The 26,735-nt window shown below is 42.4% G+C and overlaps 1 protein-coding gene across 1 annotated transcript in view; it reads right to left on the reverse strand.

Moving 5' to 3' along the window:
- Positions 1 to 26,735, reverse strand: part of ARHGAP35 (Rho GTPase activating protein 35) — a 425,684-nt gene that overhangs the window by 113,067 nt on the left and 285,882 nt on the right. Inside the window, exons 4-5 of the mRNA XM_069207659.1 lie at positions 22,497 to 22,574; positions 22,211 to 22,342 (exon numbers count right to left, since the gene is read on the reverse strand). Coding sequence (XP_069063760.1) covers positions 22,211 to 22,342; positions 22,497 to 22,574 — 210 coding nt within the window. The remainder of the gene's footprint in view (positions 1 to 22,210; positions 22,343 to 22,496; positions 22,575 to 26,735) is intronic.

A 26,735-nucleotide genomic window follows, 5' to 3' on the forward strand; every position in this document is an offset into this window, starting at 1 on the left:
ACTTTGAACTCTGCACCTGACCGGCCCTGAGCTGCTGGTGTGGTGACTTTGGGGTTGCTCTGAACCCCCAACGGTGGGCTGCCTTGGACCCAGAACTAAGCCCTGTAAGTGTCCTACTTACCTGGTTAACCTAACAAATACTTACCTCCCCTAGGGACTGTGAAAATTGCACTAAGTGTCCACTTTTAAAATAGCTATTTGTGAATAACTTGAAAAGTATACATGCAATTTTGATGATTTGAAGTTCCTAAAGTACTTACCTGCAATACCTTTCGAATGAGATATTACATGTAGAATTTGAACCTGTGGTTCTTAAAATAAACTAAGAAAAGATATTTTTCTATAACAAAACCTATTGGCTGGATTTGTCTCTGAGTGTGTGTACCTCATTTATTGTCTATGTGTATGTACAACAAATGCTTAACACTACTCCTTGGATAAGCCTACTGCTCGACCACACTACCACAAAATAGAGCATTAGTATTATCTATTTTTACCACTATTTTACCTCTAAGGGGAACCCTTGGACTCTGTGCATGCTATTCCTTACTTTGAAATAGCACATACAGAGCCAACTTCCTACAGATGGCATCTGTCGCTGTAGATACGCATGTTCTGCATAGACTAGTAAGCAGTTATTTCCCCAAAAGCGGTGGATCAGCCTGTAGGAGTGGAAGTAGTCTGAAATAATGTTCTTAATACGGCTTGACCTACTGTGGCTTGTTGTGCGGATAACACGTCTACACAGTAGTGCTTGGTGAATGTGTGAGGCGTAGACCATGTGGCTGCCTTACATATTTCTTGCATTGGGATGTTTCCTAGAAAGGCCATGGTAGCACCTTTCTTTCTGGTTGAGTGTGCCCTAGGTGTAATGGGCAGCTGTCGTTTAGCTTTAAGGTAGCAGATTTGGATGCATTTAACTATCCATCTGGCTATACCTTGTTTTGATATTGGGTTTCCTGCATGAGGTTTTTGAAATGCAATAAATAGTTGTTTAGTCTTTCTGGTGTTTTTTGTTCTGTCAATGTAATACATCAATGCTCTTTTGACATCTAATGTATGTAGTGCCCTTTCAGCTACGGTATCTGGCTGTGGAAAAAACACTGGAAGTTCCACTGTTTGATTTAGATGGAACGGTGAAATAACCTTTGGCAAAAATTTAGGATTGGTCCTTAGGACGACTTTATTTTTGTGTAGTTGTATAAAAGGTTCCTGTATTGTAAACGCCTGAATCTCGCTTACTCGTCTTAGGGAAGTAATGGCGATGAGAAATGCCACCTTCCAGGTTAGGAACTGTATGTCGCAGGAGTGCATGGGTTCAAAAGGTGGACCCATAAGTCTAGTTAGGACAACATTTAGGTTCCATGAAGGAACAGGTGGTGTTCTTGGTGGTATAATTCTCCTAAGGCCCTCCATGAATGCTTTAATGACTGGTATCTTATATAGGGAAGTTGAATAGGTAGTTTGCAGGTATGCAGATATTGCTGCAAGGTGTATTTTAATGGAAGAGAAAGCTAGGTTAGATTTTTGTAAGTGAAGCAAGTAACCCACTACATGTTCTGGAGTTGTGTGTAATGGTTGTATTTGATTAATATGGCAGTAGCAAACAAACCTCTTCCATTTCCTTGCATAGCAGTGCCTGGTGGATGGCCTTCTGGCTTGTTTTATGACTTCCATACATTCTTGGGTAAGTTGTAAGTGCCCGAATTCTAGGATTTCAGGAGCCAGATTGCTAGATTCAGCGATGCTGGATCTGGGTGTCTGATCTTTTGGTTGTGCTGTGTCAACAGATCTGGCCTGTTGGGCAATTTGATGCAGGGTACCACTGATAGGTCTAGCAGCGTTGTGTACCAGGGTTGCCTTGCCCAAGTTGGTGCTATCAATATGAGTTTGAGTTTGCTTTGACTGAGTTTGTTTACCAGGTAAGGAAGGAGAGGGAGAGGAGGAAAAGCGTAAGCAAATATCCCTGACCAGTTCATCCATAGGGCATTGCCTTGGGATTGTTCGTGTGGGTATCTGGATGCGAAGTTTTGGCATTTTGCGTTCTCCCTTGTCGCAAACAAGTCTATCTGAGGTGTTCCCCAGAGTTTGAAATAAGTGTTCAGAATTTGGGGGTGAATTTCCCATTCGTGGACCTGTTGGTGATCTCGAGAGAGATTGTCTGCAAGTTGATTTTGGATCCCTGGTATAAATTGTGCTATTAGGCGAATTTGGTTGTGAATTGCCCAACGCCAAATCTTTTGTGCTAGCAGGCTTAACTGCGTGGAGTGCGTCCCCCCCTGCTTGTTTAGATAATACATTGTTGTCATGTTGTCTGTTTTGACGAGAATGTATTTGTGAACTATTATTGGTTGGAAAGCTTTTAGTGCTTGAAAAACTGCTAGAAGTTCTAGGTGATTGATATGCAGTTTTGTTTGATGTACGTTCCATTGTCCTTGTATGCTGTGTTGATCGAGGTGTGCTCCCCACCCTGTCATGGAAGCATCTGTTGTTATTACGTATTGTGGCACTGGGTCTTGGAAAGGCCGCCCCTTGTTTAAATTTATGTTGTTCCACCACAGAAGCGAGAGGTAAGTTTGGCGGTCTATTAACACCAGATCTAGAAGGTGACCCTGTGCTTGAGACCACTGATGCTAGGCATTGTTGTAAGGGCCTCATGTGCAGTCTTGCGTTTGGGACAATGGCTATGCATGAAGACATCATGCCTAGGAGTTGTAATACCATCTTTGCTTGTATCTTTTGTGTTGGATACATGCGTTGTATGATGGTGTTGAAATTTCGAATTCTTTGTGGACTTGGAGTGGCTACTCCCTTTGATGTGTCTATTATGGCTCCTAGGTATTGTTGTACCTTGCGCGGCAGAATGTTGGATTTTGTAAAGTTGACGGTGAACCCGAGTTTGAAGAGGGTTTGTATGATCTGATTTGTGTGATTTGAGCACTCTATGAACGAATGGGCCTTGATTAGCCAGTCGTCCAAATATGGGAACACATGTATTTGCTGCCTTCTTATGTGTGCAGCGACTACCGCTAGACATTTGGTAAAGACTCTTGGTGCGGTTGTTAATCCGAAAGGCAGTACCTTGAATTGGTAATGTATTCCTTTGAATACAAACCTTAGGTATTTCCTGTGCGATGGGTGTATTGGTATATGGAAATAAGCATCCTTGAGGTCTAAAGTTGCCATGTAGTCGTGTAGTTTTAGCAATGGCAATACTTCTTGTAGTGTGACCATGTGGAAGTGGTCTGATTTGATGAAAGTGTTCACTACTCTGAGGTCTAGGATTGGTCTCAGCGTTTTGTCCTTCTTTGGTATCAGAAAGTACAGTGAGTAAACTCCTGTGTTTATTTGTGTGTTTGGCACTAACTCGATTGCATTCTTTTGCAATAGTGCCTGCACTTCTATCTCCAGGAGATTGGAATGGTGTGTTGTTAAATTTTGTGCTTTTGGTGGTATGTTTGGAGGGAATTGTAGAAATTCTATGCAATAACCATGTTGGATAATTGCTAGAACCCAAGTGTCTGTAGTGATTTCCTCCCATGCTTTGTAATAACGACCTATTCTTCCCCCCGCTGGTGTTGTGTGGAGGGGGTGAGTGACATGTGAGTCACTGTTTAGTAGTAGGGGTTTTGGGGCTCTGAAATCTTCCTCTATTTCTAGGGAATTGCCCTCCTCTATATTGTCCCCGAAAACCTCCTCTATACTGTCCCTGGTAACTGGACGGTGTTGCTTGTGAGGTGCTGGCTTGTGTGCTTTGACCCCGAAACCCCCCTCGAAAGGGCGGTTTACGGAATGTGCTGTAATTCCCTCTGCTCTGCGGGGAGTAGAGTGCGCCCATGGCTTTGGCAGTGTTCGTATCTTTTTTTAGTTTCTCAATCGCTGTGTCCACTTCTGGACCGAACAGTTCTTTTTCATTAAAAGGCATATTGAGAACTGCTTGTTGAATCTCTGGTTTAAATCCAGACGTTCGGAGCCATGCATGCCTTCTGATAGTTACTGGGAGTTCGCGATGCGCCACTGGTTTGCAGCTTGTGCTGCGACTCTTTTACCAGCTGCATCAAACTTGCGGCTTTCTTTATCTGGGGGTGGTGCATCTCCAGATGTGTGAGAGTTGGCCCTTTTCCTAGCTGCTCCTACAACGACAGAGTCTGGTGGCAGCTGTGTAGTGATGAAAACCGGGTCTGTAGGAGGCGCCTTATACTTTTTTTCCACCCTTGGTGTGATTGCCCTACTTTTGACCGGCTCCTTAAAGATGTCTTTTGCGTGCCGGAGCATACCAGGGAGCATAGGCAGGCTTTGGTATGAGCTGTGGGTGGAGGAGAGTGTGTTGAATAAAAAATCATCCTCGACCTGTTCTGAGTGGAGGCTTACGTTGTGAAATTGTGCTGCTCTAGCCACCACTTGAGAATACGCGGTGCTGTCTTCTGGTGGAGATGGCTTCGTAGGGTATGCCTCCGGACTGTTATCTGACACTGGGGCGTCGTATAGGTCCCATGCGTCCTGATCTTGGTCACCCTGGCTCATGGTGGTGTGAGCTGGGGAGTGTGATGGAGTTTGTGCTGGTGAGACGTTAATCACGGGCGGAGGAGAGGGTGGTGGGGTAACTCTTTTCACCACTTTTGGTTGTGGTGTCTGTTCAGTCTGGAACTCCAACCTTCTCTTTCTCCTAATGGGGGGAAGGGTGCTTATTTTTCCTGTCCCCTGCTGTATGAAGATACGCTTTTGCGTATGGTCCACATCAGTTGCTTGTAGCTCTTCCTCAAACCTATGCTTTTGCATTTGGGAGGTTAGCGAGTGCTCTTCTGTATAAGAGCCTGAAGCTGGGTCGCTTGCAGTTTGTTTCGGCATCGAAACCCTGTCTGCGTGTTTTTTCGGCTCCGAGGTGACTTTTTTCTTTTTCGGGGCCGAAACCTCTCGGCGTCGATCTGCTTCGGTGCCGCTGTCTCGGCGTCGAGCCGTGTCCACACCGGCATCTCGGTGTCGAGGCTTGTCTCCAGCACTTTCTCGGTCCCGAGAAGGCTGCGTGCCGGTGTCTCGACCGGAGTCGGACGACCTCGGCACTGTTTGGGCCTTTTTCGGTGCCGACGGTCGGTCACCGAATTTATGGGTGGAGCCATGGCCGGATGGCAGTGGCGTCCCCTGGGCCTTGTAAATGTTTCTCTGTGTGGTTTTCGACGTCTTACTCACGGTTTGTGTATCGTCGAATCCTTCGGAGTCTGAGTCTTGGATCGAGAAGGTACCTTCCTCTTCCTGTTCCTCGAACTCCTGTTGGGCTGTCGGTGCGGACGCCATCTGAAGTCTTCTGGCTCGACGGTCTCGGAGTGTTTTTCGGGACCGGAACGCACGACAGGCCTCGCAGGTGTCTTCGCTGTGCTCAGGTGACAGGCACAGGTTGCAGACCAAGTGTTGGTCTGTGTAGGGGTATTTATTGTGGCATTTGGGGCAGAAACGGAACGGGGTCCGTTCCATCGGCGTTCTTCAGCACGCAGTCGGGCCGACCAGGCCCCGACGGGGGATCGAAAAACTACCCCGAAGGGCACCGGAGCTCTTCGATCTTCGATGCGGTGTGGAATCTAAGTACGCCGATCCCGAACGCAACAATACCGACGAAAATCTTCCGAAATTAGCTAATTTTCCGTTCCGAAACTCGGAGCGACAGGAACACGTCCGAACCCGATGGCGGAAAAAAAACAATCGAAGATGGAGTCGACGCCCATGCGCAATGGAGACAAAAGGAGGAGTCACTCGGTCCCGTGACTCGAAAGACTTCTTCGAACAAAAACAACTTGTAACACTCCGGCCCAACACCAGATGGCGAGCTATTGCAGAACATGCGTATCTACAGCGACAGATGCCATTGAACATATAGTTCTAGTAAGAGATGTCCATACATGTGAATTCTAATAAAGAATACTGCAACAGCCACAGGTGCCCGGGGAGGTGGGCGGGCACATGTGAATCTACAGCACTATATGCCACAAATAGACGCTTACAAGGTAACAATCTCTTTGATCTCATGTGTGGCTGTAGATACACATGTTTTGCATAAACTATAAAGCAGTGCCTTTGCCAAAAGCAGTGGCCAGTCGGTGGGTGTTGCAGTTGTTTAAAAAAAGAGTACGAAGCACAGCCTGTCCAACATTTGCTTGTTGCCATGGGAAGATCTCAACACAATAATGTTTGATGCATGTGTGGGGATTTGACCATGTGGCTGCTTTGCAGATCTCACTAATCGGTGTGTTTCCCAAGAAAACCATAGATGCACTTACTTTATGAGTTAAGTGTGCACTGTAGGAGGTATGAGTATGTTTTATTTAGCTTTAATATAGCATGTTTGGATACATTTGACTATCAATCTTGCTACACCTGCTTTAGATATAGCTTTACCTTTATGTGGAGGTAAAAAAAAAGCCACAAAAAGTTGTTTAGTACTACAAAAATCATTGGTTTTATCGATATAGTATAATAATGCTCTTTTAACATCTAAGGTATGTAGAGCTCTTTCAGCAACGGAATCAGATTGAGGACATAATATTGGTAACTCAACCGATTGATTTAAGTGGAAATCACTTTTGGAAGAAATTTTGGGTGAGTACCAAGTACTATCCTATCTTTAGGAATCTGGAAGAAAGGTTCTTCTAAGGTTCATGCCTGGATTTCACTAACACGTCTTAGTGAAGTGATTGAGACCAAAAAAGCTACTTTTCAAGAAAGAAACTGAATTCAACATTTATGTAAAGGTTAAAATGTCCAACACCCTCTGGTCTGTCATATTTTGCCAGCTGAGAAAAAACTGTAACGAACATCCCCGACATATGTGTGATCAGAAGGAATGAGAAGGGAGCCACTGTTTTGACATAGAAGGAGTGGTACAAGTGGAGACACCTCTTCCTCTACCCTTGGAGTTGTTTCCTCTGCATGATCCTCTATAAAAAAAATCTCTTGAAGAGGATGATAAGTGTTGCTGTCTGAAAGAGGTAGAGGATTCTGATACTGCTTGTCTGTTACTTTACTTGAAAGTTGATTTATGAAAGGAAACTATTTCCAGGAGTTTGAAGAGCTCCCTTAGACTTTGCGACAACAGCATCTTTTGCATCTTCTCAAGTTTGGTCTACTTGTGGACCAAATAGATGTTTTGGATCAAAAGGGGAATTCAAAAGTCTATGTTGTATTTCTGGTTTAAAGCCTGAGATACACAGCCATATGTGACACCTTAATAATACCTGTGTTTATTCCCCTGGCAGCTGTCTGCGCTGCATCAAGGGCAGATTTGATATAGTTGTCAGAGTTTAACTTGGCTTCCTGTACAAAGTGTTGTCACTGCTTTTCAAATTCTTCTGGGAGGTGTTGGATAAGATCTTCCATCTCATCCCAGTGTGCCCTGATAAATCTTACTAATAGGGCTTGGGTGTTGGCAATTCTCCATTTCTTTGCTGCTTGAACAGCCTAACTCTTTTTCCTGAAGCGTCAATAAGCTGACTCTTTATCTGGAGTTGTGTCCCACAGAAGTTTGAGAGTTAGCTCTTTTACGAGCACTGGAGACCACTAAAGAATCTGGTGGAATTTGACCATTAACATAAGCAGGATCTGATGGGGCTGGTTTATATATATTTTACCAACCCTGGGCATAATGATTCAGGCGCGAACAGGATCTTTGAAAATTTCATCTGCACGCCCAGTCATCCCATTTAACATAAGGAGATACTGAGGTGCCATATTTGTGGAAGAAAGGGTCATGAATAGGAATTCATCTTCTATGGGGTCTTTATGTAATGGAACCTGATGGTATGCACCGTCTATAGCTACTAGCTCATTAAAAGATGTAGTGTCATCCAGTGGAGATGGTTTTACAAGATACAAATCAGGATGCGTGTCCCTTGCTGCGTCAATATCATGTGTGTCCCAGGGATCTAATGGTGGCTGTTGTACATAATCATCTCTCCCTTGATCTTCTATACAGGAGTGTGGTGACCCTAGTGGAGTGTGGTGTACTAAATCCTCTGCCTCTGAGTGTAAGTACTGTGGTGAAGGAGGTGAAGGAGATGGTGATAAAGGTGGAGATACTGGACTGGTGGCAATGTCCTTCTTCCTTTTTTTCCTGTGGAGGTGGTTGTACATTAGTATCCTCCTCAACTGAAGTCTGTCTTAGGATGGGTAAGTTTTGCACAATTCCACTGGTATTTGGCTGAATATGAATAGCCTCTTGTTTTGGATCGAGCCTGTCAGCCATAGTCTATAAAACAGGCTCTGGCACCGAAACAGATGATTTCGATCTGAATGTGATTGCTTTCAGTACCAAAGAATGTTTGGGCTTCGAAGTTGAAAAACCCGATGAAGATGTTGTCGGAATTGAATATAGCCTAGGTTGGGTCAGTGCCGAAACATTGACGGCTGTTTTGTGTGAGGAGTCTTTAGGCTTTGCCTTGACTACTGAGCCGGAAGGCGAGGCATCGTTAGCAACTGTTTGGTGCTGATCAGTGGCCTGCTGGCAGTGGTGGCACAAAAGCCTTAATCTCCGTTGAAGCAGCATGCTTCTTCTGGATATGGGGCTTTGTACTCACTGCATGCAGCACCAATGGTATCTGTAGTGATTGCACGCAATCTTCAGCTTTCCAATTCGAATCCCGATTCTAAAATTGATAAGGCCTCGTCTTCCGCCGAGGTAGCCTCTCCTGCGGCTCGATGTCTTGGATACCGAAGATATCCGATTTGTCTTTCTGATGTCCTTTCGGTACATTTCTTTTCGATGAGCCAACTATTTCATAGCGTCGTCTTCTACCAAAACAATCAACAGGCCTCACAGTACTCTACGTTATGGTCTGGTGATAAGCAAAGATTGCACACCGAGTGGAGGTCTGTGTGGGGGTACTTGGCGTAAAACCTGGGGAAAAAATGAAAAGGTGTCTGGTGTATCAGTAGTGCATTTCAATTAGATACTGAAGTACTGAAAATATAAATGCCCGATTGGGCAAGGCCTGAAGGCCGTAGACTAACTACCTCGAACCGCTGAAATGTGTTTTTCAGCCCGGGTTGTCAGTATGTGAGTATAACACTATTGAAAACAATACCGACAAGTATAGCAGTTATAACTATTCTAAAGAGCGGCAGAGGAGATCTCGAACAGGAGCACAGACTAACACATCCGAACCCGATGGCGGAATGAAAACAATCTAACAATGGAGTCGATGACCATGTGCAGTATCACCGAAAGGAGGAGTCACTTTACCTGACCACTTCTTTGAAGAAAAACAATTTGTATACGTCCCAACCCAACACTAGATGGCAGAAGTATGAACAGCATGTGTATCTACAGCGACACATGCCATCGAACACAAAGTTTTTTGGCTTTTGTCCAATTTGTCTTGGTGTTTCTCGAAAACTGGCTCTACTGGCTTCTCTTTGGGCTCCAACACAGTGTTTGGCTGTTAGGATGCTGAGGATAGTTTCGGGGTCAAGGGCAGGTTAGGCCCGATAATATCTGACACTGAACATGGTTATGAAGGTGATGGGAGTTGAGACCAAAGTTGTCTTTGGGGCTGAAGGTGGCAGTTTCTGCTCCAATGTTTATGGTGCTCTGAAGGTGTCAAATGTGATTTTTGGGTTATCAGCGCTGAGGCACCTTTTAACGTCTTCAACTTTTTGACACTTAAGCATTTTGGGGGCGGCTGGACTAGTGTCTGCTACTTTGAGTGTTTTTAGAGAGCACAATGGCCCAAGGGCAGTGGAGTTCCATGAGCTGTCCTAGATTGTTTTAAGGGGACATGGGAGGCTTTCACCAGTGTACTCATGTGCACTTGTAAAGTGGAGGGATCAGGATCGGAGTCAGCCTTCACCAGTGATCGCAGCAGTATGGGGATGTCCATGGGCACAGCCGGTGCCATCCTCACCAGCTCATCCGGCTAGTCCCTGAAAATATCAGGTACATTGTTGAGTTGTTGTGACTTCATGGTAGAGTGGACCCAACAACGTTCTCTACGTTGAAGGGTTTTCTTGGAAATGAAGGTCACGCACGCCTTGCATGACATCTCGTCATGGACAGGGGACAAGCAAAGATTACAAACGGAGTGCCAGTCCTGCCTGGAGTACTTGGCGTGGCACTTCCAACAAAAACTAAAAGGCATCTTTTCCATACCTTGTCATTGTCAAGAAAAGAAGATGGTGTCTAAAGAAGAGAAAGTTGAATCTGGCCCAGGCGGATGGTTACACAAAATTGAAGGAAGACCAGTAGGTGCAGTTGCTACTGAGGTTTCCATTGAACGGTGATGATAAATGTGGTGCCAGAAAAGCCTCATGGCAGGAATCGACCTTCAGTCATAGAGCTATGAGACTGACGTCCAAACCTGATGGCGGAAAAAAACAATTTAACAAAGGAGTCGAAGATCATGCGCAACATGCACTATAGGAGGTATCCTCATACTTCATGAATCGAAAGTCTTCTTTGAGGAAAAAAAGTTGGGGATGGCAGGAGTATGCTAAGCACATTTCTACGGCCAAAATATGCAACCAACACTTTTTTTTAACCAAATCCAAAACTCACTGCCCTAACATTCACTGTGAGAATCACAATTTGATGTCAAGTATGGAGACTAACATTATGCATATTCAAGGCCAACTAAAATTATATTAAGCAACACTTTTTGAATGGAATTCAAATAAAAACAGCAAAATGTTCCTGCATTAGACCAGTCTGCAGTCTTTAAAATATTTACCATTCTTCCTCCTGACAAAACACCCACCTATCCATTGCTTAAAGGATTCAATGAGTTTTAGAACACTTGCTTCAAAATAAGCCTTTTAATTTTCAATTTTAACCCATTTACCCAAAGTTGGCTAATAATCTGCCCTCTATGGTTTTGAAGGTGGTCACCTCTAATTTGTGCTCTTTTAAGCATCATACCACACACAAATCTATTTGGCCTTTGAACATTTTGATAAACAATAGTGGTTGACAAGGTCTTAGTTATATTTCTGATCACAAATGTAACAATCATCAGAGAAAAACTAGAAGGTACCTTGAAAGGTCTAATATCACAAACTAATCACAATGAAATTAAAGATAGGTTATTCAAAATGAAATTAAAGATAGTAAAAAACTAACTTTAAAGAAACTAGTTTCAATTTCAAAAATGCATCTGAAGGCCAGTTGGCAAAGGAAATTATACTGAGGCTTTGCCTCTTAATCATTATGGCCAACCTAACTCTAAAAACCAAGGTGTCTTTACCATTTGTTCATACTACTTTCAAGCTGCCATGTACAGAAATAGGACTTAGAAAAGTATAACATTTTATAGCAAAAAGCATTTTCTCTAAATTTAAGTCAGAAAATGCCTATCAATCACTTGGAGTATCATAATTCTTTGATGTTTGCAAATCAGGCAGGGGAGGGCTTCAGACCCTAGATCGTTGTTGCAACCTACACTGAAGACTAGGTCCATAGTGGACTCTGTCTTTTGAGAGAAAAGAAAGAAAAAGGGAAATTCCACACAGGTAGAGCATAATTCACAAATGTGCTTGGGTAACAATTTACTAGTTCCAATAAGAGTCCATAATCATACCCAGAAGAGAGTTTACTTGGTTTTATAGGTGTAAGGTCGGTAAACACCCTCTAGTCAGATCGGGGACAGGAGGTTGTGGGTCTATTTTTTGAAAGCTCCCATCTCAGTTTTTCACGAGTTTAGCTGTATATGGCGTGTTAGCTTCTAATGGTCAATTACTTGGATGCAATGCCCCTTGGCAAATGGTTAGATATCTGATGGATTTTTACACTTTAGTATGAATTGCCAGTTGAGGATAAACAAGCAGATAAGCTTAGGCAGAAAACATGGTAAAAGGAAAAAGGTAAAAGTGAGAGAGGAGCAACGCTAGGGCCTTGAGGAACACTGGTAGTAAAGGGAAAAGAGTGCAGAAAAGGGAATGTGATAAGATGAAGAATCCGTTATGAAGGACCATTCACTACATAACTGTCTGAAGAAAGTTTATGTTTTTAAGGCTACAAAGCAATTAAGTGTGATGAACAGAGAAGTCTTGTACAAAAAAAGAAAATGAGGCCATTCCATATGAATAAACAGTGCTTTTAATGCATCCCATAAGGCAATCAATGCAACTTCCATGCCTTGACCAAGACAGAATCTGGTTTTGTAGCCGGAAGGAAGATTGTTTACTTCAAGGAAGGCTGATAAAGGCAGACCTGCCAACTTGCGAACAAAAGCAACCTTGTAAGGAGGGGGTGGCTTTATGCCGAAAATGTCCAGAAAGGGCCTTCTGCCGTCGTACCCAAAATATTGAGACTGCTGGTGATGTCCCAGGGTGTTTTCATACCCCTTAATGGACATCGCCTGATTGCAGCCTCAAAAGATGAGCTGGAAATCCATACTCTTCAGTGGTTTCCGGCTCATCTTGCCTGCCAAGGTGTGAGATGGAACCTAAACAGGTGATCGTGTGAAAGAAACCGAAATTGTGTTAGACGCGGTGGCACAGTGTGAGTTATGATCCTGATACACCACAAGCCTTTTTTAAGCTTAGAGCAAATCTATGAAGATAAGGTGCTGATAGATAGTAGCCAAAGAAGGGGTTCAGTCATGACATTTTTCACACTTAGCTTCTGAGATTAAAGTTCTGGAAGGGCGTATCTTAGTTGTGAGTGGTTGACTTTGAAGGCAGCGAACTCCAGGTTCTGTAATTACATGCTTATAATGTGAAGTTCCTTTAATTGACAGATTACTTCTGGGGGTAATAACTGTGTGAATAAGGAGCAATGCTGTTTTATGCCTTTTTGACCTTGAGTGTCCATATACATTCTGAAAAATGTTGTAGTGCCAGTCTGTCATTATGTTCTAGCTGTATTTTATCTGGGTTCTTTTATTTTTAGTGATTTTAGTTCTGCTGTCATCCAGAGAAGTTGAGGTGGCTTGAGTGGGATAAAGTTGCAAAAGACAGATGTCAGCCAGAGGTGGAAAGCAGTGAACTGATGTCATTGGGTTGTTTAGGAGGTATGGGATAAAACGTCTTTGGTAGTGGCGAAAAATGGATGTTGAACTCAATTATGCTACTGTCAGCCCAAGCAAAGCAACATTTTTCAGTCTCAATAAAGAGGATATGCATGGTGAATATTGCTTTGACTGTATGCACAGCATCGTGGGTAGAATCATATATTAGATTATAGGTTCGATGGGCCATTTATTGTAGGACATATCAGGTTTGTCAAACCAGAAAGTCACATGTCTCACACAGAGACATTTTAATGTTTTTCCAGCAAAAGTAATACTGCTTGGGACGGTCAGTGAAAAATAAATTAGTATGTAGAGATTAGAGACAGATAATTGGGGAAATTGTGACTCCATCTTAAAGTTATTTTAGATGGATTTTATTTTTTAGGGCAATGACTAGACATCTACCGCTCTTCGTTGGACGATTTGTTCTTAGTAATTTGTTCAATGGGGCTATGGCACTGATTGGTGCTGTACTCTCACTTAGGCAGGCTTGTAATTGAAAGATACAAAGTGAATGAGGGTTAAAGTTTGATATTTCACTGATCTTGCAATTAAGAGGATACAGAAAAACTAAAAATCAACTTTAGGAGTAGAAAAGTATAGGAATTTGTAGAATGTTTATTAGTGGTTTGAAGGCAAAAAGAGATGGTACAGATTTTCTAACTCAAGTTAGCTATGCAGTGACTAAGAGGTGGGGGAAAAGAGAAGACGGTGTAAAGAGTAAATATTAAGGTTAGTTCTCAGAGAGTGTATATGCAAGGAAGGGCTGGGGTGAAGGAGGTGGATAGATAGTAGCCAAAGAAGGGGTTCAGTCATGACATTTTTCACACTTAGCTTCTGAGATTAAAGTTCTGGAAGGGCGTATCTTAGTTGTGAGTGGTTGACTTTGAAGGCAGCGAACTCCAGGTTCTGTAATTACATGCTTATAATGTGAAGTTCCTTTAATTGACAGATTACTTCTGGGGGTAATAACTGTGTGAATAAGGAGCAATGCTGTTTTATGCCTTTTTGACCTTGAGTGTCCATATACATTCTGAAAAATGTTGTAGTGCCAGTCTGTCATTATGTTCTAGCTGTATTTTATCTGGGTTCTTTTATTTTTAGTGATTTTAGTTCTGCTGTCATCCAGAGAAGTTGAGGTGGCTTGAGTGGGATAAAGTTGCAAAAGACAGATGTCAGCCAGAGGTGGAAAGCAGTGAACTGATGTCATTGGGTTGTTTAGGAGGTATGGGATAAAACGTCTTTGGTAGTGGCGAAAAATGGATGTTGAACTCAATTATGCTACTGTCAGCCCAAGCAAAGCAACATTTTTCAGTCTCAATAAAGAGGATATGCATGGTGAATATTGCTTTGACTGTATGCACAGCATCGTGGGTAGAATCATATATTAGATTATAGGTTCGATGGGCCATTTATTGTAGGAGATATCAGGTTTGTCAAACCAGAAAGTCACATGTCTCACACAGAGACATTTTAATGTTTTTCCAGCAAAAGTAATACTGCTTGGGACGGTCAGTGAAAAATAAATTAGTATGTAGAGATTAGAGACAGATAATTGGGGAAATTGTGACTCCATCTTAAAGTTATTTTAGATGGATTTTATTTTTTAGGGCAATGACTAGTCATCTACCGCTCTTCGTTGGACGATTTGTTCTTAGTAATTTGTTCAATGGGGCTATGGCACTGATTGGTGCTGTACTCTCACTTAGGCAGGCTTGTAATTGAAAGATACAAAGTGAATGAGGGTTAAAGTTTGATATTTCACTGATCTTGCAATTAAGAGGATACAGAAAAACTAAAAATCAACTTTAGGAGTAGAAAAGTATAGGAATTTGTAGAATGTTTATTAGTGGTTTGAAGGCAAAAAGAGATGGTACAGATTTTCTAACTCAAGTTAGCTATGCAGTGACTAAGAGGTGGGGGAAAAGAGAAGACGGTGTAAAGAGTAAATATTAAGGTTAGTTCTCAGAGAGTGTATATGCAAGGAAGGGCTGGGGTGAAGGAGGTGGAAAAAGTGAAAGGTGCAGTTAAAGATGACTGGTGTGATAGGCAAATGGAAGAAATGTTAAAGCTAGACAGAAGAAGCAGAAAGATTTCAGATTTGCATGAGTACTCAGGGCAATGGGTCAGAGGAGGTGGTGTTTAGGTAGGTTAAGATCAAATTTACTAAGTTTGATGAAAGCAAGATAAATGGGACTTGCATGAGGGAGTGATGGGAAAACAAGATCAGGAAGCTGAATGTAGTGGACAGTGAAGGCAGTATTCAGAATAGTAAGTTGGTGAGTTAGCATGGTGTTAGGAGCAGAATGGAGAGAGCTTTAAGGAGAATAAAAAGAGTGTTGGGAATGCTGATAGGAAAGCAGGCTGTGGTGATAAAATTGTGTAGGCGGAGAGAAGGGATTTTGAGGCGGGAATAAGGTTGGAGCACAAGTGGGAAGGAGAAGAAGTAGGACTAGGTAAGATAAAAGAGGGTGCTAAATGTAGCAGATTAGAGATAAAGTAGAAGGGAAAGTGTTTCTCATTTGAGTGCCGTACTAAGTTAGAACATTCAGAATTTTTTTATATATTTGCCCAGGGGATAGCATGTTGCCAGGAATTCTCTTATGCCGCAGGTGTTTCTTCAAAGATACTAGTGTTGTTACTTTCACATCCATCCAGGAGAGGTTTCAATTGACCACTTTGTGGCGTGGTGTTAAATCCAAGCAGCATAAGCTAAGGTACCAGGGCCAACTTGCGTAGTTCTTGGTTGTGGTTCAATCCCTATATTTCAAAAGTAGTGTTAACACTCCAGGGGTTGGAGCTCAGCATCAAGGATCCATTTTTTATGATGTTCATCCCTAGCAAGAAGCTCGCAAATGACTGGTATAGTATTGCAGGGGAAACTCCGTGCAAGCAGAATCCGCTTCCAGGGCACAAATGAATAAGGACTAATACACTGAAAAATGAGAGAACAAACAAGCACACCACAGAGGTACTGCTTAAAATAGGATATTTGCTCTATGAGGTTCAGGTTGCAAGAGAAGCAGCCTACAGAAGAGAAGAGTTGAAGACAAGGGAAAACGCTCTAGGATATCTACACAAGAGAAATCCACTGAACAGCTAAAGACAAAAAGGAAATAGGCTCTATATGGTTCTCACACAGAAGGGGAAGGCAAACAGGGAAAAAAGAACTGCTGAAGATAGAAGAGAAAGTGCTCAATGACGTTCACCTAGAAGTAAAGGAAGAGCAAAGCAGTAAGAGGCATCTATGACAATAAAGCTACTTTTGGGGACACTAATAAAAAGAAAGTAGAGTTTAAAGGAGCAACACAGGAGGGGAAAATGGAGCAACCCACTTAAAGGCAGACCTGTCTACAGCAAAGAAGGAGTAGCCCACAGACAAAGTGACAAGAGATAGGCTCTCTGTGGTTGACTAAGAGGGAAAAGAAGCACCGCAAAAAAGACAGCCAAAGGCAGAAAGTATAATGCTCTACGGCATTCACTCATGAACAAGAGAGAAGCAACCTACCAAATGGCACAGCTAACACAAAATGCAATAATGCTGTATGCAGTCAAACCCGGAAGCAAAGAAACATAGCCCACATACAATGAAAGCTGAAGACAGACAGGACAATGCTACATGGCCCACATCCAAGAGAGAAAGTGCAGCAAACAAATACGAGAAAGTGCCAGGACAGAAAGGGGTATATGATTTTGGATTCCCAGTGAGATGCGAGCCACAAAACAGAAGCTTTATCCGACCTGATGTTCTCTAAAGACCTAAAAGTACGGGTCTGATATGAGGAGACTTCTACCCATCAAGGTTTCACAGGGCAACTTTTCCATTTCCCAACAATTGTCAGGAGACTTGTTCCACAGACGCAGAGAAATATAGCAGGACAGCAGCTGGTAAAGCAAAACTATATGTCCAATTGAAGGGATTTTGAGCAGCAAAGTGAATGTGAATATCATCTGTAATGACCTAACCTAATAACAAGTCACCACTCACACTATGTGCCCACAGCAAGAAGTAACAGATCTCCAGAAGAACACAACCAGAACCTTGATCCTGCTACTGATGCCCTCTTATGATGAAAGAGTAGGTTAAAATGGAGACCACTCCTACTCCTCTGCCTTTTCCAGGGCACTCCTCGCTCTCCCAACATGATTGAAAAATGCTCCACAGAAGCTTGCGAGAGAAGCATGAGAGCAGTTGGTGAAGCACTGCTCTACACCTGATGAAAGCGAGCAGAAATTAACAAAGAGCAGGTAGTACCACCTTTCCCCTTCCCCACCGAAGTAATCTGCTCTTAAATTATACCAATAAGGCCTAGCAGGGATTCTAAACTGTGCACAAGAGGCCTATGGCTGTGGGGACTGGGATACCTGTGAATCTGCTGCCTGTGTCTCGAGTCTAAAGCCGCAAGAGTGTCTAGAGGAACTGCTTCCTCCAAGCCCATGTGACATACTTGGCACAGGACATCCATATATTCAACAAAGTAAATTGCACACAATGTGAGTTTGAAGGTGATAAGAGGCATGTCCCCACACAAATTCTCGGGGGTATTCAGAAAGGATCCCACCCAACCAATCACTGGACCAGGTAGTCAGCCACAACTCTTGAGGCCAGCTAGCCTGAATTGACTGTCCACCGTGGGTGGTAATAACTGCCAAAATTCCCCAAGACCCCAGATGTCATACAATCATCCCCTGCAATGAGTCCTACAAAAATGGGATGGTTGAACCCCCACAGTTAATCTTGTTATCAAAGGCCACCGGGACTCATCTAAGTTTCATTCGATATATAGACTAGCCAAGAATTTGTGTACACAAAGCAGGGGTGGGACAGAACTCGTTTAGTTTCACTCTGCGGAATTCCACGAAATAACATAAAAACTCAGTGAGATTCTGCAGAGTTCTGCCAACAGGTAGAAAATATGCAGCTCGCTCTGCACTTTAGAGCCGGCAGCGCGAGCAGCTCTGAAAAGTTAGCGTAAGCGGCACTACGTGTTGGGCAAGAGGTGCGGCTATTGGGAGTTGATTTTGCTATCACTCGAGTAGAAAATCTACTACAGCAGCAGCAAATCTACTCCAGTACAGCCCTCTTACTGAGACTGCTCACAAGTGTCCTTGTTAGAAAATTGCACGAGGGAATGCCAAATCTCACTCAACAGCTCGCATTTTCTGGAGACTTGTGGGAGAAAATTCTACCATGCAGCGACTGACATTAAAGAAGTACACAAAGTGACTAGAATTCTGCTGACGAAATGAAACATTATGCCCACCCGTACACAAAATCTTCAAGGTAGCTACTATTCTCAAAGGAAACGAGTTGGGGGACCAAGACACAGCAGTCCTTGACAACACAGGACAAACCCAGAGCTACCATAGAGGCAACATGAACCAAAATGGGGACAATGGACACTAACATTTGAAAAATGGCCGCAAATTAAATAGAGCTGCCATTGTCTTCTGGCTCTCTATAGTGGAAAAACACACTGGAGATCTAGAACATTGGCTCAACACTCTTGGAGAGGAGATGTAGCAGATTCTCCCAAAAAAAACTTGTGGACTTGGAGTACAGGTCACACGGACACAAAGTGCTACTTTATGCATCCATGAAGCAAGCAAAAATGAGGACATGAGGTTCCCGTGCCATATGCAATCTGGGCTTTTGAATGTTAAGCTTCCCCCAGAGTTCGAATTTAATCGGGAACGCAGCATTAGACCACTCCATGTGGTGCAGAATCGATCGCCACCTCTCAACATAACTGCCTGCTTTTTAAAACACGAACAGGAATACAGGTTACATAGCCAGATCGCAAACACTGAACCTTCTCCGTGGTTGCCACACTGTGAACATCTCTGATGAATCTTCTTTTGAAACAAACATGAAACAAAGCTTTCCTCAAACTGTACCTGAAACTCCACTAACAGGATGTGAATTATGGAATTTTGGGGCCTGTCACAATGTGGTTTACAACTGAGGAAAAGTTCACTGAATATTCAGAAACCAGATGACCTAGATGAGATTTCTTGACAGACTTGAAAAAAAGATGAGGTCCTTTTCAGAACTCCACAGCAGTTGAAGGTATATCGTCCCAAATCCAGAGCAGAGACGCAGATATAATTTGCAAAGCGACTATAAGGGCATCTACCACCACTCTACGATGGAAGGTCAGAAAGTGGAGACTTTAATTGGGACAAGTCCATATCACCCTTGAACTGCAGATGTCCATCTGAACTTAAGCAATTTAAATAATAGTTAGGGCCCAGCCCACCCATACACCTATGACTCCTTGCCATAACTCCACGATTAACAAACCAACTCAGGAACAGTAAAGGACACTCAAAACACTTAGCAACTGCTAATCCAACAGCAATAGACTGCAGTACAAAGCAGGGCACAAGGGAATCCTGGCACAATCTCCTCCTAGAAGTACGTATACCCATATCAACAGTCATCGCCTCGGAGGTGGCATTTCTGGAATGCACACTTCACCGGTTACTCTTTTGTACGACTGACAACATTGTCTGCCAATTATTTTATACTATTTGTTAATACCTCGATCTACATCCACAAGCACTACTACCACAGGCACCTATGGACTGCCAACTCATTGTTTAACTGGGGCATGTAGCCCACTGTCTATTTACAAAAAAAACACTCAAGGGGTTCAGTTTCATCCTCTCTTTCACACCACTCCCTTTTCTCCTATAGGACCAATCAATGTCCATCCGGATTAAAGCAGAAAAGCCCCACTCTCTAATAATGATACTCTTTCACCTAACACTCATATTTCCCATGCTGCATCCTGTTTAGAAGACAACTAACTTTTTCATGAGATGCTTGACAAAACAAGCCTAGCCCACATCTCTGAGATCCAACATGAGCTACAAAAGTTACAACTCCATACCCACAGTCACATAAACCTAAACCACCTCATCATAATCTCACTAAATGTAGATGGAATGGCCGGATATATTAATAGAAAGAACATCCTCTAACTTGCATCTAAAAAAAATCGGACACACTTACTGCAGGGCACTCACCTATCACCTAGCAGGAATAAGAAATTAAAACAAGGCTCAATAGGCTAAGTTACATTCAAATAGTGGGTGAGGTGACTGTCCATGTTCCTGGGCCCTCGTCTGCTCCAATAAGCATGGAGTGGTTATATTAGGAAGGTAACCCCTGCTAAACAGGCTGCAGCAAACCTCAACAAAACCCAGAAGGGAGGTTTGTGTTCACAAAATTGTCACAACACAAGGAATCGATCATCACTGGATCAGCCTATGCACCCAAATTGTAATGGAACACATTCTCCTCATCTTTAAGTCCCTGTAGAAACTGTCCCCATTAAAATAGTAGTTGGTGGGGACTGCAATATGGGCCACAGATCCTACCCAGGACATCCAGCCAAACTGACAACAAGAACCCTAGCGACATGAGGTGGTGACAGACTATACGCTTGTCAATTTTGCTATACCCAGAAATAAACCTCAATCTTGTACAACTACATTGTCGCTCTCCCATATTTAGCGTCAAATAAATATTTGACAAGAAAGGGGTTGGAGGGATTGAGAAACTAAAATCAATATCAGCAACAAGAGTCTGGGACTGGAGTGTTAGAGGACACCAGACGTTTTGAGGAAGACAATATTAAACTGGGAGAACATGTGAGTGAGATCGGCTTAGACGGAAGTGATTTTGAGTGGAAGATATTTAGGACCTGCATAAGATTTTGTACGTCATATTGGAAGCCCTGAAAAAGCTGCATCTTTCAACGCAAAACAAGTCTTGACTGGAGTTTTTTTCGACTGGAATTAATGGATATCATTAGGAATAAGCTTTACAAGTAATTGTTTTTAGTGTATGAATTTATCCATCTTTGGTATCATGTTTTAAAGTGTTAAGAGAAACAGATGAGGGTTTCAAATATTGAGAAAACGTACTGTTACTGGAACAATACATTATTGAGAATTCTGATAATAAATGTGATGATTTATCAAAGATACCGTGTTCAGGTGCTCCCTACGAAACCTTTAATCTTTTGTACTTATCGACTTAGCTGAGCACCAGTCTACTAGGAGAGCTCTTGCGCGGAGCCGTAATTATCTTTGGTCAAGATTTGATGTATAAATTGAGACAACCGCAAGGTTTACCAGTGTCCAAAACAGCAACTTCAGCCTCCACTGGAAAGTCACTGTCTGAAGTACTTCCGTATCTAAATAAATAGAGGCCTTAACAGAGAATTTTGTAACAAATACATATGAAGTACTAACTACTTGGACATTATTGCTTTAGCAATGTAAATATCCTTTACAGACTGCTCAAATAGAATGATCAATTGTCCCTTTGCTGAACCCCATAAGACTTAACAAAAAATACTTTAGTGGATAACTTGTTGAATGCGAAAAAACAATAACCTTGACTACAAGTCTAAGCTGGGTCTCAAGCACAATATTCTCCTTATGAAACTAACAAAGGGTCATTTACTGGTGGTACCCATAACTAAGTCACATGTCTAACTAGTGCTAAGGCTTGCTACACGCTATCTTTTTTATGCTGATGTACCCATGAAACTTGCAAGTAACAAATTTGAGCTGAAAGGTCTTGGGGATCAAATTTTCATGTGTCACTAAAACAGTCTTTAACACCAAGACCTTAAAAGATACAATATTTTGTTCTTTTTTGCACGTTAGGAAAAACTAAAAGGAGTCCCAATAATGAGATGTGTAATAATCCTCAACCCTTCATAAAAAGAAGATATGACTTTGGCTTTATTATGGAATGATTGACTTTTTAGGCTGTTCAAATGAAGGGCCAGCTTAATTGAAAAAAATAAATCACAAATTCTTGACATTTTGCTAACAACCATGTTGTTTGTTTTCCCCAGACTAGCTATTCAAGTAAATAAGTGGACTTATGTGGTTACCTATAGAGTGCAAGTGGCCCATTTTGCTAGGAGTTGATCTATCTCGACCCTTGATAGACCGTATATATTGTTCCAGTGCAACCACCTCACACGCTTCTGTTACACAAGCGCTAGGCTGCCTCAATTCAGTCATACCTGCAAACTGCCAATGGGTATTTCATAAATGCTCAAAGCTATCTTCCCTAGAAAATTAGTCTTCTTTCCTACTGGGTGCGTGCTTGGTATGAGTGCAATGTGTGTACACACATACAAACACACACACAATGCTTGCTCAACCTGCTGACTATGCCATTTGATACTTACTATGTGCCTCCACCAGTTCAGCCTGCATATTGTAAGGAACAAGAGGTTCTGGGAGCTCAGAGAAGAAGCTTTTCATGGCTCCAGCCACAGCATTCACCGTGAAATCCTTCTCCACGAAGTCTAGGCTGTGATCTAAAAACAAGATAAACTTTACAATCAATCATCTGGAAAGGAAAGATGAGCATCCAATAAACTTACCTCTGGCCTGAAAAGGGCACCTGGCAAACCTGGCCATTTAATACCTCTCTACATCAATGCAATGATGGAAATGTACAAAAACACATACCTTGATCAAACTGTCTTTGCAGGCTCTCCATTTCGCATCGGTTTCCACTAACGCGATATATACCTTCAGTGAGGATACCTATGGTACAGGATAGTCAGAATTCAGTCTGCAGATCAGCAAAGCAATAAGACTGCAAGAGCTTACTGTCGATTAGTGGTGAATGAGCATGCTAGAGTCTGCAATACCAGCAAAGAAATAACATTCCAGTTTAAGAAAAAATGTGCAGGAGAACATAGGAATGTGAGACATTAACATATGGGTTGGAGAAATGCCAAATGTAGAATATGCAAGAAAAGTGAAGGGAGGGCCGCTACTAGTTACTTGACAAGACATTCATCGAGAGTAATTGTTGTGGTGTCAGGTTAAATTCTAAATCTGGACCTGTACGTAATAAAGGTAAATTTTATTTAATGAAGAGCAATCTGAACATTACAATTATCTTATCTTTCTATTATATTTTATTTATTTTTCTTCGTATTTCCCATAACAAAATACATGTTTGGACATAAACATGATAAAAAAGGTATAACAACTTGCATCATTAAAATTATCTTCAAAACAAGTAGCAGCATAAAAAGCCTGGCCAGAGAAACCACCCTTTTTCAGCTAGCAAGCCAATATAAGAATTTTTAAAACATGGAATAATAGCTGCTAAACAGTACGAATTAAAAATAAGTAATTTTTCTGCTTCCCACTCAAGATATACACAGAAACTGCCGATAGATCTCTGGATGGTCTCGCCTAATACAAAGAGCTACGGTAACTGTCTCATTTGAAACACTGTAGGACAGTGGTTCGTAACATGTGGTACGGGGGACCCCAGGGGGTCCACGATGCCTCCTCAGATGGTCCACAGCTGCTTAGAAAATTAAAAAATATTAACAGAATAGTTCCCCAGCTTTCAGTAATGACTCATGGGGGGGGGGGACCCCAGATTCCAATAATGATTCAGTGGGGGTCCCCAGGTTCCAGTACTGATAAGGTCGGGGTCCGCAGAAGTCATAAGGTTGGGAACCACTGCTGTAGATGTTAAATAAGAGGGTAAACCCTTTCATGTGCACACTCACTGCAATAGCACATATGAACATAAAATGAGTGATATTTTCAATTCCCCCTCTAACACAATCACACAATTCATTGTTCCCCAGGGCATTGCTTCATTTGACAATATACGCATTAAAAGAAAGGTCCCCCAAGCGGAACTTTACATATAAAGAGCCCCGTATCTCGGGGTAAATGTCGTTCAAATTGGGTTCAAAGCCAGTAACTGTTTCAGGCTTTATGAATCCATGTGCCAGAGTCCCACTCTTACTAGACTTGCATTGCTTTTGGTTTTAATACTGCCAATATGCCTCCGTAATGCTGGTTGTCATTTTATCGTTTCCTCATTAACTGCAGTGGGATCCTCTGAATAAAATAGAGTTTCAGCAATATTAAAGTGGTGGAAACATGAATCCATCAAGACATCCCGGGAGTCCTGGATAATGGGCTATCTCCTTTATGGCATCCAAATAAATGCCCGCTAGTTGATTTTTCTGCAAGCGATTATTAGTGCTAAGGCAATGAGATCGGAAAAAAAGGTTTAATGCACAATTCCAAGTACAATGCAGCACAAGGCCTGCCCAGATTCAACAGCAATATTGCTCTCAGGAAGCTGTTCTCAAATTTCTGCAGTATGGAACAGTCTTATATAACCCCAGATTTCTGCTCCATATAATGCTGATTTAAATGCCTTAGACCAGTAAATATGCAGTATCTTCCTATTAAATACAATTACTACAGCTCTGGAGAATGCTTCAGTTTACTGAATCTTTGCCACTGACTGAGGTGCAATTCCGACTCTTAAGAAGAGTTAAATATAGTAACAAATTTCAACTGCAGTATGATGCCATACACACAACCCCTAAGCAACTTTGCAACAAGTAACTTTGTATTTCAAAACCTAAATTGATCTGATGTACAGTAAGATATATTCTCAACCCCAAAGTTAAACCCTACTTGCAACATACGTTAGAACTGCTTTAGCACGTCTGAAAAATTAAAATAGCTTGCTTACCAGGTCTAAAACACCTCTTAGCTACCAGTTACAATACTCATGGTACCTTTTAAGCTTGCAGCACAGTCTTTAAAACAAATGCACGTGTATTCACCAGAGTATTCTTAAGCGGGTCCATTTTTCCTTCAAGACTGAAACACTCCTCTCAGCCATCTAATATTTATGCTTTACCAATCTCTGCATAGTGCTAATGAGCTGAAAATGCTAACAGAACCAGATATCTACGTATCAATCCAGTGCTCCTAGAAACCCCAAACTCTGCTGCCTACCCTACGTTACCAATCCTCTCAACAGAGGGATAAGCTGTACAATCTGTTGAATCTCACAGGCAACAAATACCCATCTTAAGGTCTTTGTGATAGGAGGAAGAAAATTAATTTTCTATGGGTAGTTGATCAGTCATCACCGAAGCTTGGCAGGTGATCTTTAAGCAGGAGTCTGACTATTTTGTATTTAAAAAAATCTGGAAACAAACATCTTTTATAATATAATACAGTGGCACACCAATAGGCAAATGCTACAAAGTAATATTAAGAATGCAGACAAACTTTATTGGAAAGCAAATTGAACCAGGATTGTTTTTATTCACCATTAAAACATTTAGAATTTAGAGGCATTTTTTCACAAAATTCTGGCAAACACAAATATAAACATAAAGGAGCAGCTAAGCAGCCAGGCATACCAGCAATGTCACTTAAGTGCATGCCTTCTAAGGTGAATGTGCAAGTAAGCAGAAAGAATGCTGTCACTAACAGAACAATGGATAAAATAGGTTGATCCATAGTCTCGTGCTGTTTGCTGTGGAGGGAGGAACAAATGAAGAACCTTGACCGAAAGCCCCTGCAAATACCTATTCAAGTGTGTATTTTTCTTAAGTTTTTTTAAATTTATTTTTAAACATGAAGATGGCGAGGCAGCTATGACACTCTTGAGGCCAGACCTTACTAGAGCACTCCCTCAGATGATCATGCTCCTCCCTTCAAACCTTTACTCTTTTATTCCTATTTCCTTTTTATTAATCATTCTTCCTGTAACTCCTCTTTTCCATTTTTTCATTTCCTAGTCACTTTCTCACTGTCCTGTAACAATGCTGCACCTTGGTTTGACCACTCTCACCATCCTTAAAAACATCCAGCTGCCCCAGTCTCACTGAAGTCAGGCTCTTTTCATTCCATGCCTTCTTTATTTTGAGTTGTCCTCCAGGGACTATCTTGCATGTCATTCCCTCGTAAATGTTCCTGATGACTCTTGAAAATGTATCTGGCATTCTATAGAGGCAGAAGGGCTTTAAGGCTTGCTATAGGGGTCACTTACATATGTTGCTTGCAGTGTTAATGGACAGGGAACACAGGCTGTGTGCCATGTCGTGGACACAATATTTAGAAATCTACCCTCTTGGTACTAGGAGATTTAGGAACTCTGGGACAGGGTTATGCCCACTTCCCACAGGATGTGATCATATCGGGGGTGCAGTGACCCAGGGGTAAGTAGCCCGTTGGCTACTACCCTAAACTCCCTGAAACACCTCTAAATTCAGTACTGAAGAGAGTATTTAGGGGAGCACCTGGCACCAGGAAATCAGATTCCTGCTGACCTAGAAAGGACACCGAAGAGCCACAAAAGCAAAGACTGAGGCAGAAGCACCTGACTTGGCCTCCGCCCTGCCAGCCTGCCTGCTGTTCCAGCCATTTTGCGCAAAGACCCAGGAACTCCTGTGGAGCAGCAGAGCTGCTTCCTGCACCTTACAGGCACCCCAAGAGCCCTTAGCGTCCAGACTGCAAAAACTCGACACCCTGAAGCACCAATGCACTGCACTGCAGGACTGAAGGTGTCCCTCTATTGCCGGTCATCTCAAGACTTGAACCCACCTGTTGGTTCTCTTTGACTGGACTCCCTGTCCAAACCTGCAGCCTCTTTTCAACCAGACCGATCCCCCATTGACTAACATTGGGCACCCAATGCCGTCCCACACCTCTGCCACCGCCTCCCCATCACCGCCAGGTGTGATTCGGACCCTTGCCCAATACTTATCTTAAGTCCAGGATATTGATCCAATAAGTCACTATACCATACCTGAATGCAGTACTTGTTTTTCTCTCCTTAGGACAACATCGCAGGTTCCAAAAATTGCACTTGACTTTTCAAAACTGTAAAGATTTGTCTTGCACAGCGTACTTACCTGA

Source organism: Pleurodeles waltl, chromosome 9 (genome assembly GCF_031143425.1).
Source record: "Pleurodeles waltl isolate 20211129_DDA chromosome 9, aPleWal1.hap1.20221129, whole genome shotgun sequence".
In the NCBI taxonomy this organism is placed as follows: Eukaryota; Metazoa; Chordata; class Amphibia; order Caudata; family Salamandridae; genus Pleurodeles; species Pleurodeles waltl.